Below are 14,815 nucleotides of genomic sequence, written 5' to 3'. Positions count from 1 at the left end.
ACCTTGGGGGTGCCCTCTCACAGGGAAAGCCAGGACGGATTCCCCAGCGGTATACAGCGCCAGGACGCCACGTAACGAGGTAGCAGTGCGCTTTACAAGTATACATACATTACATTACATCCTGATCTGGCTGACCTGACCGGTCAGGACATTAGGGTTAGAGACTTTTCTTTCAAAGTTAGAAAATCCTTCTTTGTACAAAGACACTGCTGCAGGGCAGACAATGGGCTCTGCTGTGATGTCTGGTTCTTCAGGCGAGGGACCCGTCAGGCTGCAGGAGCAAGTAGTCTTGAAGCGCCGGAGGCACTGGCAGTTTGGGGATGAGGCAGTGACACCGGCTTCCGAAGTGCTTCCGGATGGCGCATCGGCACAGGTGCTGCAGACTGCGGGTGGACGAGGACAGCCGTAGCAGTGACTGGAAGAAGGACCGGTGTGTCTATAAGAGAGAGTGAGAAAGAGTGAGGAAACAGAAGTCTCGAAATAGAGAAGCATTCTGGGTTGTATTGAAAATTTCCGACAGGTTGGGAGCGAGAGAGTTCCTACCCCAGTTTAAACGCCCTTCGGATGCATAGGCCAGTCTGTGAATTTGCCTATTGTCCCTTAGGTCAGTATATATCTGGAACGATAGAGAAAATGACCTCAACTATATACAGTGAGTGCAGCAATGTGTGTGTGGAACCAGCAGTCGGTATTAAGGGCAGATATTCGTCTGCATACCTGACTCATTGGGTATATTTTTGCAGCCAGACTGACGCGCTTTCTGCTAATCCAGTATTTAGACACAAAGACTCCTCTGCTAATGTACCTCAGTCTTGAAATGAATTAGGCCACATTTTTTTATCTACAGTTTGTACTCATCAGGAGAAAGAGTTCGGAGGAAAAGAATACCAACCCAGACTATATCTTGCTCCAGTGCCAAACTCATGACTCGCATCTCTTCCACTGACTACACAATCTCACTGGCACCACTGAGTGGTGTGGCACACACAGAGTGACCAAACCCATTACCATTGTGTTACTTGGCCCCATGTAGGGACGCACTGAAAAACAATAGGGCTGTTGTGATGGAAGAGATACTCAACTCTTAGAATCGTTGTTTGCTTCCTCATTTGATGAGGTCTCCATGGTGACCCTGCATATGCTTATGAATCGGGAAATAGGGTTGGCCCCTGTTTTTACACCCCTTCAAACTTTATAGAGGATGAGAGGGTGGTTTCTTTTGCGAGGCATGACACTGTGGAATTTAGTCAATGAACTTCTAGTGGTCAATTGCATTTCATTCCCCAGGAGGAGTCTAGTTTAGGACAAACTTTTATCGAAGACTCGTTTGACAAGCACGCCACTGAACTTGCTCAGCATTTAGATTTACTCACATCTGTAATGTTTCTTTGTGTATTATTGAAAAATGTCTTCCAGTTGGTTAAGAGTGAGTATCTCACAATGCGGCTCACTGTGAATATCTGTCAGTACAGAAACAAGGTGTACAAGGGGTTCATGAAGGTCAATTCTGCACCTTCACAGTGGGCATGATTACAGCCCACAGGATCAGCTTTTTTTTTTTTTACCACAAACCCTCATCCCAGGCACTTTTTTCAACCTGTTTTTATATGTTTTTACTTCTCTGTCTCAGGGTTGTGTTCCTCCGCTCCCTAGATTTCTCCCTGCAGCTTTCTCTCTGCTTTCTTCCCTCCTTCCCATTTCCTACTCCATTTCGTGGTCCCGCTCACCTTTTCTTCTTCATTTCTGTTCCTGAGGGCACCGTTAAACTCTCTTTTCCTCTAGGATTTTGCATTTAATTTCCATCAATTATCTTGTACCTCTGACACTCCATTTCGATTTTAACTTAGGCAGTACCCTTTCTCTGCACATGGGTTGCTTTTTTAGGTCACGCCCATAGACAGCTCTAGCTCTGTGTTTAAAAAATATCTACTGTGTATAATGACAATACTTATAGTGAGCATTGTGTTAGCCCTTTACTTATCGTTGGTTGGCTTTCCTGTACGTATGTATGTATGAGGTATTTGTATGGCACAAACCTAGCCAAAAGTCAATCTCAGTGCTGTACTAGATCAAATTAACTCGTACAAGAGACGAGTGGTGGGGTGAGGTGGCTGGTTTGTCGAATGTTACTGTATTGTTATATAGTGTTCTTTAAAGAGGAGCACGGATTAGGGCACGTTGTTCCAGCTTCTAGGGAATACATGAAAAAGGTCTGCTACCTTGTTTTTTCTCAGTTTACACTTCTTAGCCTCCAGTCTGATGATGTCCTGTCTCTCAGGTGCCAAGAGCACGAGAAATGGAGAGCTTGACTGCAAGTTACGAATGAGCCCTGGTCATGATTGCTGTGTAAATTATGCAGATGGTTTTAAAGATGGTGCAGGTTGGGATTTGCTTGCTTCTTATTGACCGCAAATAGTCCGAGAATGCAACGTAAGGATGACTCCACAGTGACTTTACTTAAACAGGGCACAACATGAATCTCTGTGATGGTCAAAGGAAATTGTGAAATTCTGATTTTAATATAGGAGCACATGTTTTTTTTAAATGTTTTTTATTGGTGCAATATTTTATGGTTTTTATTCACTGAAAAATAAAAATTATCTTATATTGATTGCTATCCTTATTGTGTTTGTCCCTCCCATGAAGCATAGCTTTTAAAAAAATTCTTCTGATTTGATGACTTGTATCATTTCATGGTTGATAGAAGGGAACTACTTTTATTTTTAATGTGTACTCGATTGGCGTATATGTTTTTTCTTGCTTTCTCCCCAGTGTGTTGTGTGTCCCCTCACATCCATGGTTCCCCGCATTCTCTGTGTTGCTCTTTGCTACCCAGCTTGTCCATTGCTGAAAACCACTCTGAATGCAGCAGCAAGGGTGGTCAATGGAGTCAAAAGACACAATCACATCTCTCCCTCCCTGAAAGAACTAAAGTGGCTACCAACTGAAGCTCGCTGTAACTTCAAAACTGCTGGTCTCACTCATAAAGTCCTTCACACTGGTAAACCAGCCTACCTGGTAGCCAAACTCACTAAGGCAGGCCAGACAAGAAGCCTAATAAGTACCAACACCTTACTTCTCATCCATCCAAAGAAAGAAACAAAAAACCCTGGCACGCTCCTTCTTGGGCAATGCCCCCAAAATGTGGATCTCTCTACAAGTAGATCTTAGGACCAACTCCTCCTTTATGATCTTTAAGAGACAAATGAAGTATCACCTCCTCAATCGACTTCTTAACCCTCCAGTGAGTAAAGAATGGGGCATATTGGTAATCTCTACTCTGCTCAATGAATAAATTGTTGTGTTTCTCTCAACAAGAATCCGGATGCAGTGCTTGAGTTATTTACTTTTACATATTGTTGTCTGATATTATTGCGTGTGTCAATGTTGTAAAGCACTCTGAATGCGATGGTCTTGCCAGCGCTATATAAAACTGTCTAAATAATGTTCGGGAGGTGATCAGAACATCCCTGTGTTTGTTGGGGTACAAGGTTTTATCCAAGGTTAACATATTTTGTCCCTTGAATACAAAAAAGAAGAGAAAAAGGTTTTACATCAGCAAATTTGGGCTTTCAAATATACCAATGCTCGTTGTTCCTAAAAGATTTCCAAACTTTTTGTGAATTGTTGAAAATTGTAAATCTGCACCCTTCAAAGGCTGCCATCCAAAAGGTGCACATTTTCCTTCTTTTATAATATGGCATTTTAAGTCTGTTTAGATGAAGATAGTCTGACAATTAAATCTCTTGTCAAATTCAACATAAATTGAGGGGTGATACCATGGAATCCTGTCTTTAACCAGTGAGCCCTTAGTCAGCCAACAGGGAGAACGCTGCAGTTGCTGCAGAAAATGTTTAACATTGAAAATTGGGCAATATGGATTTTCATGACAAGCAGAGTAGCTACTCCAGCAGCTATGTTTTGCCTAAAATAAAACTGAAAACTTCAGTGTAAATTATAACTTTAGATACTGATTTGGCTTAGCTAGAAGGCAAGAAATTCTGGACTTCCTTCAGTAACAGTCTTATAATTGGCAGCTCTCACAGATGTTTGATAGAATTATTTATTCTAGACTTACATCAGTGTAGTGTCCGTATATGTATACACAATATTGATGTTAATGTAAATATGTCATGTAATTGTAAGTCCTTTATTCATTTCCATTATGTCAGTGAGTGCGTGGAACCTTGTGAACTCTGTGGATTGTTGAAAGGGATTAACAGTTGTAACTTGACGATTATACTCTGATTCAGGCAGTAAGTGAGGAGATGAATAAACCAACCAGCCTCATACCTGTGCCTTGTGGTTACCATAGTCAGATTTTTAAATATTTCCTTATTAACAGCTACCGCCGCTTTATCATTTTAAAGGAGCATAGAGTAAAATCCCATAGACAACTGTAAATATAGATTTTTCATAGCCGCTCCTTAATGTGACATATTATTATGTGTTTTTAATTTATGGATCACAACACTTCTTCCTAAGGAATCTTAGTTTTAACCTGGAGCAACACATGGGATCAGGCACTAGAAAGTTTACTGAAAGGGGAGAGTGGTGATATATTAGGCAGTATTACATTTTCTCTGTGCACTTATTTTTGAATACAAGAAACGTGTATGGCAAGCAAATGTTTTTATACTGTAATAATGCTTTGGGAAATGAAGAAACTCTAATATGCTGTTTTAATAATGATCCGAGTAAATGATCTGTGATATGGGGAATGACTTGCTGTGTGAGTGCATTTTAAACTATTTTTAATTGTACCCATGATTGCCATTTATATTTTGCCTGTAAACGTGTTTTGCACATTTCGTTATTTGTAGGTTTTTGTTAAAACCAATGAAATAAAATTAAATTGAATTAGCCAATCTGTATAATTGCAGGGTCACACGAATTGGTTTTGTTCTAACCTGGAATGTACAAAGAATGGTTAAATGAACTAAGTTAATTTGTTCACAAACTGGTAAGAACCCCCTTGGGTCCGCAGTAACACAAAGTCAATGAGAATGTTGTTGGGGAGTATGAGAAATTGTTCAAATGTATGACTAACAAAGTTTGTGATTTATCAAAGGCCCTCATGCCTTTAAATCACAGGAAAGATTTGCTTCTGTGGTTTGACTTTGAAGCTTGTAAAAAGAGGTTAGATAGAGGATGCAGAAGGTGAGTCGTAATAGTCATATGATGACCCGTAAAAAAAGACCAACAGTCCCATAAGGAGCACGGTTTAAAAATATGGAAGATAAACCAGTACATTAAACATTTGATCAAATTAAACAAATTTAAACATAAGCATTACACCGCAGAGCAACACAATGTTATCTTCTAGGAGGTGATTACTAAGTGGTGTGAAGAGCAAAGTAATATTCAAATGAGGATAGCTCAAATTACCTCTTGCCATGATCATATGGAGCTCGCCAATGGGAGGCCTAGTAACTTAGGGGTCGATTAGGATCGCGGATGGACTTGAGTCCGTCCGCGACCCCAGAGTAGGAGGGAACGTCCGCATGGGCTGCGGCGTTCCTCCGTGCAGATTAGGATGTGACCGCCACGCAAATGCAGGGGGTACCATAGGTACCCCCCATGTGCACCCCCCACCCCCCTTCACCCACATCATAATATGGCTGGCGGTGTCTGATAGACACCGCCAGCCATGTTATAGCTTTTTCGCCGCGGTCGGAAGGCGACCGCGGCAGAAAAGCTGCGGACGGAAAAAAGATCCCCCAGCCATCCTAATCTGGCGGTGGGTCTTTTTAGGTTTCGCCCTGGGCGTTGCAACTGCGTAGCAGTTGCTCCGCCCACGGCGAAACCTCATGATCCTACATATCGACTTTGGTTCCGCCTCTGTCTCTCATTGGCTAGCTCCATAAATGGAGGCTAGCCATTGGGAGACAGAGGCTGTCAATCACGCTTTCTGGTGAAAACGCGATTCGGGGGCGTTTCTGGGACTTTTTTAAGTCCCGCCCCTTTGTCCCGGGCCGCGCTGTCATTGGCTGCCGGCCCGGGACACCCCCGTGACGTCATTCCCCGGGCCGCGCTGTGATTGGCTGGCCGGCCCGGGACCTGACTTGTTTTTCATTTTCCTTTGCTCCCAATGAACAGGGCCGTATTTTACTGTAAGCATCGCGCGAAACCGGGCTCTTGCATATAATATATGTTTGCTTTCTAGCTTGTTTACCGAAGATACACATATTCTCAGAGGAGTTCCGTTTCTAGTGGCAGCGCGTTCTTCCCTGACAGCCCACTAACTCCCTCCCTCTCGCCTGCTCTACCCTTAAGTTTCGGTTTCCATTCTCGCCCGTTCTCGGTGACCGTCACTCCTTGCTAAGATGGCCGAGATGTCGGGCTCGCTGTTGGACCTCTCCGAGGAGTTTACCTGTTCCATCTGCCTGGGCACTTTCGAGAGCCCGGTCACCACTCCCTGCGGACACAATTTTTGCCGTGTCTGCCTGGAGGTGATCTGGGCCACGGAGGCGCAGGAGGGCTGGAAATGTCCTCAGTGCCGCACTGGCTTCGCAACTAAACCGGAGCTCCGCAAGAACAGCGTGCTGGATACCGTGGTGCAGCAGTACCTGCTGGACGTGAACCGGTGCGAGCAGGAGCAGCAGGCGCAGCCGGAGCCGGAGGAGGAAGAGGAGTCCTGTCCGGACGGGGCCGTGCCCTGTGACTCCTGCCTCAAGGTGGCCGCCGTCCGGACGTGTGTAACCTGCATCGCCTCCTTCTGCCAGGAGCACCTGCAGCCTCACCTGGGGAGCCAGGCGTTCGCTCACCACCAGCTGCACAGCCCGCTGGGGAGCTCCGAGCTGGGCCTCCGTACCTGCAAAGATCACAAGAAGCTCCTCGAGTACTTCTGCGAGGAGCACGGAAAGTGCCTCTGCTGCTACTGCTTGGTCGACCACAAGGCCTGCAAAACACACACCGTGCCAGAGGCCAAGCTCAAAAGAGAGGTGAGTACCGAGCCCCACACGACAAGAGGGGGCACCCGAATAAGCCTAGCACCTTGTATTGTAGAACTTGTATAGCGTTTACCTCCCTTGTGTGGGTCGCTGAAGCACTTCGATATTGCAAGTTACAGCATGTGATGTGCGGTTGTCTAGGTGTTGTTTATGGTCTGCCTTAACAACACAGCTACCCCCAGACATTGTGAGCTCTTGTTAGCCTGGGGGTCCTTACTGGCTCACCCGTGGTTGAAGGGTCTCTCAGACAGGTCAGTTTTGACATGCATGTAAATGTCAGGATTGACACTTCTTAATTCGGTGTGTGCTGTTATATTTTCCGACATGCACGTTTGGGGCAACCAGCCCCTTCCTTTGCATGACACATGCAATGTCTCCGCCCCTGCGGATTGACACTTGTATCACCGACAAGTACTATTTCGGGGCAGTACCATTATTACAGAGGTTGGCATCTGCAGTCGAAGCATGTTTGGATGATGACACGCTGAGGGGTACAAAAAAGACAAGCAACTGTGCGCCAGAACAGTTATAGCTGTGGAAAACGGTGTTTCTGTCGACAAAGAAAACTGCTCTAACTCATCCAAAGGCGAAACCGTTGCATTGTAAATGCTTGTTTCAGTCTGCAGCGGTTTTACCGCATCCTCCGGGCCGGCGGTGGCTTCTGCCGGCCCGGAGGATGCGGGAAAACCGATATCATAATCGGCCCCTCAATCTGGTCTCGTCCTAAATTGTCCAAGAGAACATTATGTTAGAGCCACTCTCCAATAGTTTGATATATTGTATTTCCAAAGCCTTCTAAAGTTTTGCGGCTGAATAACCCTTCATGCATGTCTGCAAACATTTCCCAGGCTCCTTGTTTTACTTCCTTTCAGGGCCATTTCATGAATGACAAAATATTGCCCTGTGTCCAGAAGGCTTCAATTTCTGTACCGATTTATGATATGGGATAAAGATGGATCAATTTATCTACATGGACTGATATCTTTTTTAAGGTTTGTAAGGAAGGACTTTGCTACGAAACTGTTTTGCCATCTAACAGAATGGCCACGAAAAAAGTCTTGAAATTCCAGGCTGCCTGTACTCTTGGAGTCTTTACAAGGTGCAGTGTAGTGGCTCTGGGGCCAATGGTCAACCAGCCCTGGTGTGCGGGGTGACTCCACTGTATGGTGCATTTGTGGATTCTGCTGCAATGTTCAACAATATCAATAGAGGTCACCAGTGGTGCAGACGACAGAAGTGGGCGATACCCTCTCTATGCATTCCTGATTTTTGCCCTCTATAGTTAGGTGTAGTCAACTGCAAGATGCCCCTGTGGTTTTGTGTCCAGGAAAAAGGCTGATTGTTAGACAGCAGCTCTTCGTAGACGTTTTCTGGTACTTTGATTATGTTATTATAAAATGAATATTTTTATTCTAAGTTGCTCGATAAACATAAACCTTCTAATTTAGGTGCCAACAAATGTGTCCTAGGTGATCAGATGCGATAGGGGTGCTGGAGGGCGTTCTGTGCATTGGAGGAACAATGTGGGGTATATTTATGGGGATTTGCCGCAATGCAGCGCAGCAAGTCACCTTGTTGCGCTGCATCAAAGCGAAAAGGCAGGAATGCGCTAAATCTATGGCATACGGCACATTGCTGTCCTTTTCGTCTGCACTGGCGCCATTTTGGCAGCTTGGCGCCAACGCAGGCACCCTTGCAACATGGAGCAAGGGTGCTTGTGTTTCATGCAGGATTGTTTTGGGGGCACCTTCCTGCACAACAACAACCCTGGGAGTCTTTTTACTCTTTCTATGTGTGCTGCAGAATGAAGCACACATAGGAAGATGAAAAAACGAGGAGAAATAAATATATTTCTCCACGTTGCGCCTTTCCTGGAGGGGTGGGGGGGGCAAAAGGTTTTGGGGCATCTTCAGGTTTACATGGTCTAGTAAATCTGGGGATGCATCAAAATCCATGGGTGTTGTGTGGGAATACCTACTGCAACGCCCATGGAACGCCTGCCTGGCACAGAGTATGGCAAAGCAGCGGTTTGCACTGCGTTGCTTTTCTCAAATATCTATGAGGCCTTTCAAAGCCACTCAAAGTGGCTTTGCATGGCCTCATAAATATGACTTGGTGGTTGCCTCGTTTGCTTCACAAAAAATGGCGCAGCGGCCTAGTAAGGGGCTCGTAAATATGCCCTTGTGTGTCTGATGGGATTTGAGTTAATAACAGAAAGATTAAAGTGATTGTGTTTGACCACTCATTAAAGAGTTGCTCGTGGCCCATTGGTGGCACACTATAAGAAGTGTTGAAAGCCTACTCTTATTGAGGCATAATATTAATGGATTACAGAATGCACCAGTGAGCATTATGGAAAGAAAATATCTTCAGTGATATTGAAAAAATGAATTTCTTAGACTAAGTTGACTTAAAATACGTTGGCAATACCCTTGCTCCTCCAAATAAGACCTATGCTGCAAAGATTCTTCAGAGTCTGATACATTGAGCCCCAGTTTGGTTGTCCTTCGAATAAAATTGAATATTGTCAAAAGACAAAGAACATACGAATAAAATCGTAAATCTTCTCTGGAATAAATCCCTGGAATTGAGATATGCAACTCTGAAACAAGTCATCAGATGTTCTTAGAGCTAACATTTTGGAACCTATTGCAAAGTCCATGGAAAGTAATTAACTGGTCCTGGCATATTTCTTTAATGTCAATATGAAATCGTTTAACAATTCTCAATGCAGCTACAAATATACATAGCTGAATAGTCTTCAGTTTACCTCCGCGCTCCTCTATTTTAAGCAATTGCTCTACAGATTTTCGCATGAACAACTACACACGTGTAGGTTTGTTCATGCAAAGATCGAATTCATAAATGTTTTCCAGGACTGTTATAGATTTCCAGATAGAAATCTGGAAACCTTTGTGAATTGAAAGGTATGAAGAAAAGCCCATTCGAGGTTGAGAATCTGTTGCGGAAGAATGGCTTGAAGTACCTTATAAATAAATAAATAAATGATTTCTTTCTTTAGAGGAGGGTAGGTTTGTGACTGTGTAGTCAGTGCACTGAGAACAAACCTACATACTTATTTAAGGGCAGGTTTTTTCAAACATTGAAGATGGCAGGGGTAATAGTGGGCTTTTGAAGTGATCCTGTTCGTGTTCTTAATACATGCAGACAAACATTACAGGCTCAGTTGCTCGTCTCTAGAACTGATACATGCATTCATCTCTCATGGGCTCCACACGCAGGACATTCAACTGCAAGCATCAGATGACACACTGCACACATGTAACACAACACAGATATATCATTTAGTTGAACATTTTAGTGTACAAACTAGGCTTGGGCAAAATGTAAATTAAGCTGGTGTCATTTGTGTAATTTCCGGAATTTTGCATTACACGTGTTCAGTGAAATTAACTAAATTGCCACTTCACATAATTATGTGCCATTTGTGGTAATAAAATTGACTGCAAATGCGCCATTAGTTGTAACACATTTGCCACGAATGGAAGGAAACAACAAAACACGAGCGTCTGTTTGTTTTCCTTTTTGTTTTTTCATTTTTTAGTGTAAAATGCATTCTTTTGCAAAATTGAAGCGAGGACGCATTTCACACAAAACTATGCGCTAAATGAGGGATCTGCATTTCACGTAATTACATGTAATTTCACCACATTTTCACATAATTACATGAAAGCAAATTAAGCGAATTTCGCAAACCCCTAGAGCAAACCATCCTTTCTCACCAGGTCAAGCCACGCATCAATGCAGGACACTAGGTAGAAGACTTCACATGCATCAAACCCAGTAAAGATACGTCATTATGAGTGCTCTTGCTCCAGCGGTGATACCACATCAGGCACTACTGCATCTCGGATTACCCACCACAGGGGCATCGCTAATAATAGGTTGAACTATTATCAAGGAACTAAAAGTTGATTTTCTATAGGCACCTTAATGATGGAGGCTAAAGGGCAGAAATCAAGCTATTGCTCCTATTTCAAGGTGAAAAAGACCTCCAGGATTTACTTGGAGAATTGTTTTCCCAGAGTGCAATATGGTATTAGAACAAGAGTTGTAATATCCTTGAGGCAGAAGCTTATATTTCTGTCGAAAGTGATATTAAGACCCCACTGGTAAAGGAAAGCCAACGTTGAATATTACACACTAACTTACACATTAGACAAACTCCTATCTTATATCCTCTAGTTACTTCTCCACAACACCACACACTAGGGTTTAGTTGTAAGCCTTTATTCGTAGCTCTGATGTAGGTGTGAGGCTTGCTCCAGTAACCAATAGCTCCCCTGACTCTACACGCAACCTTTGACCCTGCTGCGACCCTTGACCCTGCTTGCAGGCAGGTCACCCCCACACCGCCACACATCACCTGTTAGCCGGATTGCCTGGTTCCTGTGCCCTTTGTTGCCTGCCTCCTGGTTCCTGGGCTTTCCTTCGCCCTGCGCGCCAGTTTTCCCCCCGTCCCCACCGCTCCCGACCCGGCCTTCCCGCCGCTGACTGCCTGCGGCCCCGCCCCCCAGCACATCCATTGGCCTTCCCGCTCCCGCCTCCCAGCTGCTCCTCCCTCCCAAGCCTCCTCAAATACAGGCCGAGTGACGGTAACGGTGACACAGGCCCTCGTCAGCAGCAGACTGGACTACGGCAACGCACTCTACGCAGGAATCCCAGCCAAACACCTACGACGACTACAACACATCCAAAACACCTCCGCCCGACTGATCGTCAACGTCCCCCGCTGCAGCCACATCACCCCTGACCTGAGAGACCTACACTGGCTCCCCGTCGACAAGAGGATCACCTTCAAGCTCCTCACCCACGCACACAAAGCACTCCACAACGCCGGACCAGCCTACCTGAACAGCAGACTCAGCTTCCACACCCCCACCCGCCAGCTCCGCTCCACCAGCCTCGCCCTCGCGGCTGTCCCCCGCATCCAACGAACGACCTCCGGCTGCAGATCCTTCTCCTACCTCTCCGCCAAGACCTGGAACACCCCCCCTACCCACATACAGCAGACCCAAGACCTACTCACCTTCAGAAGACTCCTCAAGACCTGGTTCTTCGAGCTGTAGCTGGTATTAACCCAATTTTTGTATCCCTGTTTGGATTTCTCAATGTTTCTTCTCACCGACTTCGATGACCACTTGACCTGCCTCACTCATGACAATCATCCCAGGTTGACCTTGGAAGACGGCATTCTGCCCTTCATGAGCACAAATGTGCTAGCACCTGTTAAGTTGCTGAGTGTGATTCTGTATCTGTATGTCCAAATCATCTTTTATAGCTCCAATTCCTAATCAAAATTACTTTAATTTTGCAAACTGAATTGCACGCTTAAACACCCAGTAGAGCCCAGGTAAGCCAGCAACTGGTTATCTTAGTGGTCAATAGCACCCCCTATAAACAAATGCCATTCACACTTACACATCATATTTGCAAATGTCAGCCCCACACGACCTGGACGATGCATAAGCAACTCGGTAGAACTCTCCCATTCCATTCCTTCATTCATCAAGATCCTACTACCACAATTCAATCACCATGGCACAGTGATGTAACTGAGTGTTGGGCATTTATGTAATTTTGGTATCATGACAAGCTGACTCAGATTCCAGTCTGCAGCCGAATCACTAGAGACAACTTTGGAAAGCACTAACAGCCTGATTCATCAAGCTAAATTGCACTCGCAAAGGGCAAGATTCTCAGAATCTTGCCTTTTGCGAGTGCAATTTTTGCATTTGGGATTCATCATCCCAAATGCAAAATTCGCTATTTAAGAATTCGCACATTTGCGAAGAATTGTATTTAAGGAATCTCTATTAGAGATTCCTTAAATGCAATTCATGAAGCATTTTAAAATTGCGAAAATGCAATTTTGGGCCGCTATTTACCGAGAGGTCAGACCTCTCGGTAAATAGCAAAAACTAAGAAAAATGCATTTAAATGCATTTTTCTAAGTTGCATGTTACACACATACATGTCCTTTGGACATGTGTGTGCGCAACACCAATGTAGATTACATTTCAGGGGTGCTACAGGGTGTCCTTTGGACACCCCTGCACCCTTGAAATCGCATTCTTATTTGCGATTAGCTAATTGCTAATCGCAAATAAGGAATAACTCCCTGTAGGCCCATAGGAATGCATGGGGAGTTATTCCTTATTTGCGATTAGCAATTTGCTAATCGCAAATAAGGAATGTGTAGGAATCGCATTTCTTTATGCAATTTCTACATGAATCCCTTTTTGCAAGTCCTTAATAGCGATTCCTTATGAATCGCTATTAGGGGCTCGCAAAACGGGAGAATGATGAATCAGGCTGTTAGACCTCCCACAGTGTCGCAAGGCCATGCCATGGATAGAGTGTGTGCTAAAAAAGGCTTCTGATATTACATGGCCAGCCGGGTCTCTATTAGGCAAGTGAAATAGGAGTGAGTATCTTGATGTTGGTGTTAGGATTGTTGGTGAGAGTTTGGGGATGGAGTGAATCTCTAAGAAGTGAAACTAAAGTTTATCCGTACTGTAGCTCTAAAGAGACACTCACATCCATGCTGAAAATTAAGGCTAGAGATTAGTTACTTAATTTGGGTTTGCTGACCCTGTCTTTTATCCTTCCAAGGTTAAAAACAAAAATGAGCACCACTGTGTTGAGTAACAATTAAAAAAAAAACATGTTGTGCCTGTTTCTATTGGTAAAAGACCATCAAAGAGGGAATGTGGTGGTGAGGGTGGTCAGGGGGGGAGTTGTTTGATATGCCCTCTACAATTCACTAGCTATGTCAACATTTATGTTTCAAGGGCCACAGGCCGAAGTATTTAATGGTTTTATTTTCTTACCATGAATAGTGACAAGAAAACTTCTCGGTGGTGAACATGCACTGTACAAATACACCAATAATGTTAGGTTATGATTTATGTTTCAAGGGACAAGACGCAGAAGAATTTTTCCAGTGTTCTGAGCCTTATTACCGGAAGAGCTTTCGATTAAACAAACTCCGTGTTTATTTTTTTAATCTGATTGGTGTCTGTTCCTAGTTAACACAAACAAAGAACCCCTATTTCCAACACACTAGTTGAATTATTGGTAGTTTCCACCCTACTACAACTTCAGCTCAGGTAGAACTAATGACCCATAAACATTAGGTGCCAGTGAAGTGAACATCCCCTGGTTGAACGGCATTGATGAAGCTTAAGAGAGATCTGAAAATACACACATTTTCATCTCAAATACACACTTCAATTTTGTCATAAATATTTTAATACAACCAAGCAAAAACCTCTAAATTAGTAGGTCGGGTTGCATGTTGGAGATCTATTTACAGATAGCTGGAGAGCTATCAGTAGATGAGATACTCGTTGGGGAAGCCTGCCCTGGAAGATACCTGGAGGGATAAACACTGCACTCTGCATCATACTTAGAATCCAAAATCAAAAACTGTTTGCGATTAGCTACAGATTTACATCAGGATTTGGAATAAGTCCATTCGTGTTAGAACTTGGTCTTGGCTGATTTAACATTGAGCAAAGCATTTTACATAGTAATCAAAGAAAAGGCAAATATAATTAGGTCTGGCCTGGAGACAGCTTTAGCTCACTCACAAGTTTATTCTAATCTTAACAATTATTAACTCATATTCTTAGTAATGCTGCATACTGAAAGCAGATTTGGGTCACCTCTTTATTATTATTATTATTGTTAGGATTTGTAGCGCGCAACAAATCATCCCATCGGGGATCTGCCTTTGGCTGCACAGGACTGTTAGCTAAGACAGAGTTGCGGTTTAGAACAGCCAGGTTTTTAGCTGCTTCTTGAACTGCCCCAAAGTTGTGCAAGCTCGTATCTCA

At 44.0% G+C, this 14,815-nt stretch overlaps 1 protein-coding gene and 1 pseudogene across 4 annotated transcripts in view; one reads left to right on the top strand and one right to left on the bottom strand.

Moving 5' to 3' along the window:
• Positions 1-223: 223 nt before the first annotated feature.
• Positions 224-14,815, bottom strand: part of ASB18 (ankyrin repeat and SOCS box containing 18) — a 302,293-nt gene continuing 287,701 nt past the window's right edge. For all 4 annotated transcript variants that reach the window (XM_078681372.1, XM_078681373.1, XM_078681374.1 and 1 more), the window contains exon 5: positions 224-436. In XM_078681372.1, the coding sequence (XP_078537498.1) occupies positions 251-436 (186 nt within the window). In that variant the 3' untranslated portion in view covers positions 224-250. The remainder of the gene's footprint in view (positions 437-14,815) is intronic.
• Positions 6,336-7,019, top strand: LOC144825306 (E3 ubiquitin/ISG15 ligase TRIM25 pseudogene; annotated as a pseudogene).

This window comes from Lissotriton helveticus, chromosome 3_1 (genome assembly GCF_964261635.1).
Source record: "Lissotriton helveticus chromosome 3_1, aLisHel1.1, whole genome shotgun sequence".
Taxonomy (NCBI): domain Eukaryota; kingdom Metazoa; phylum Chordata; class Amphibia; order Caudata; family Salamandridae; genus Lissotriton; species Lissotriton helveticus.
This window is presented reverse-complemented; position numbering and strand designations above follow the sequence as displayed.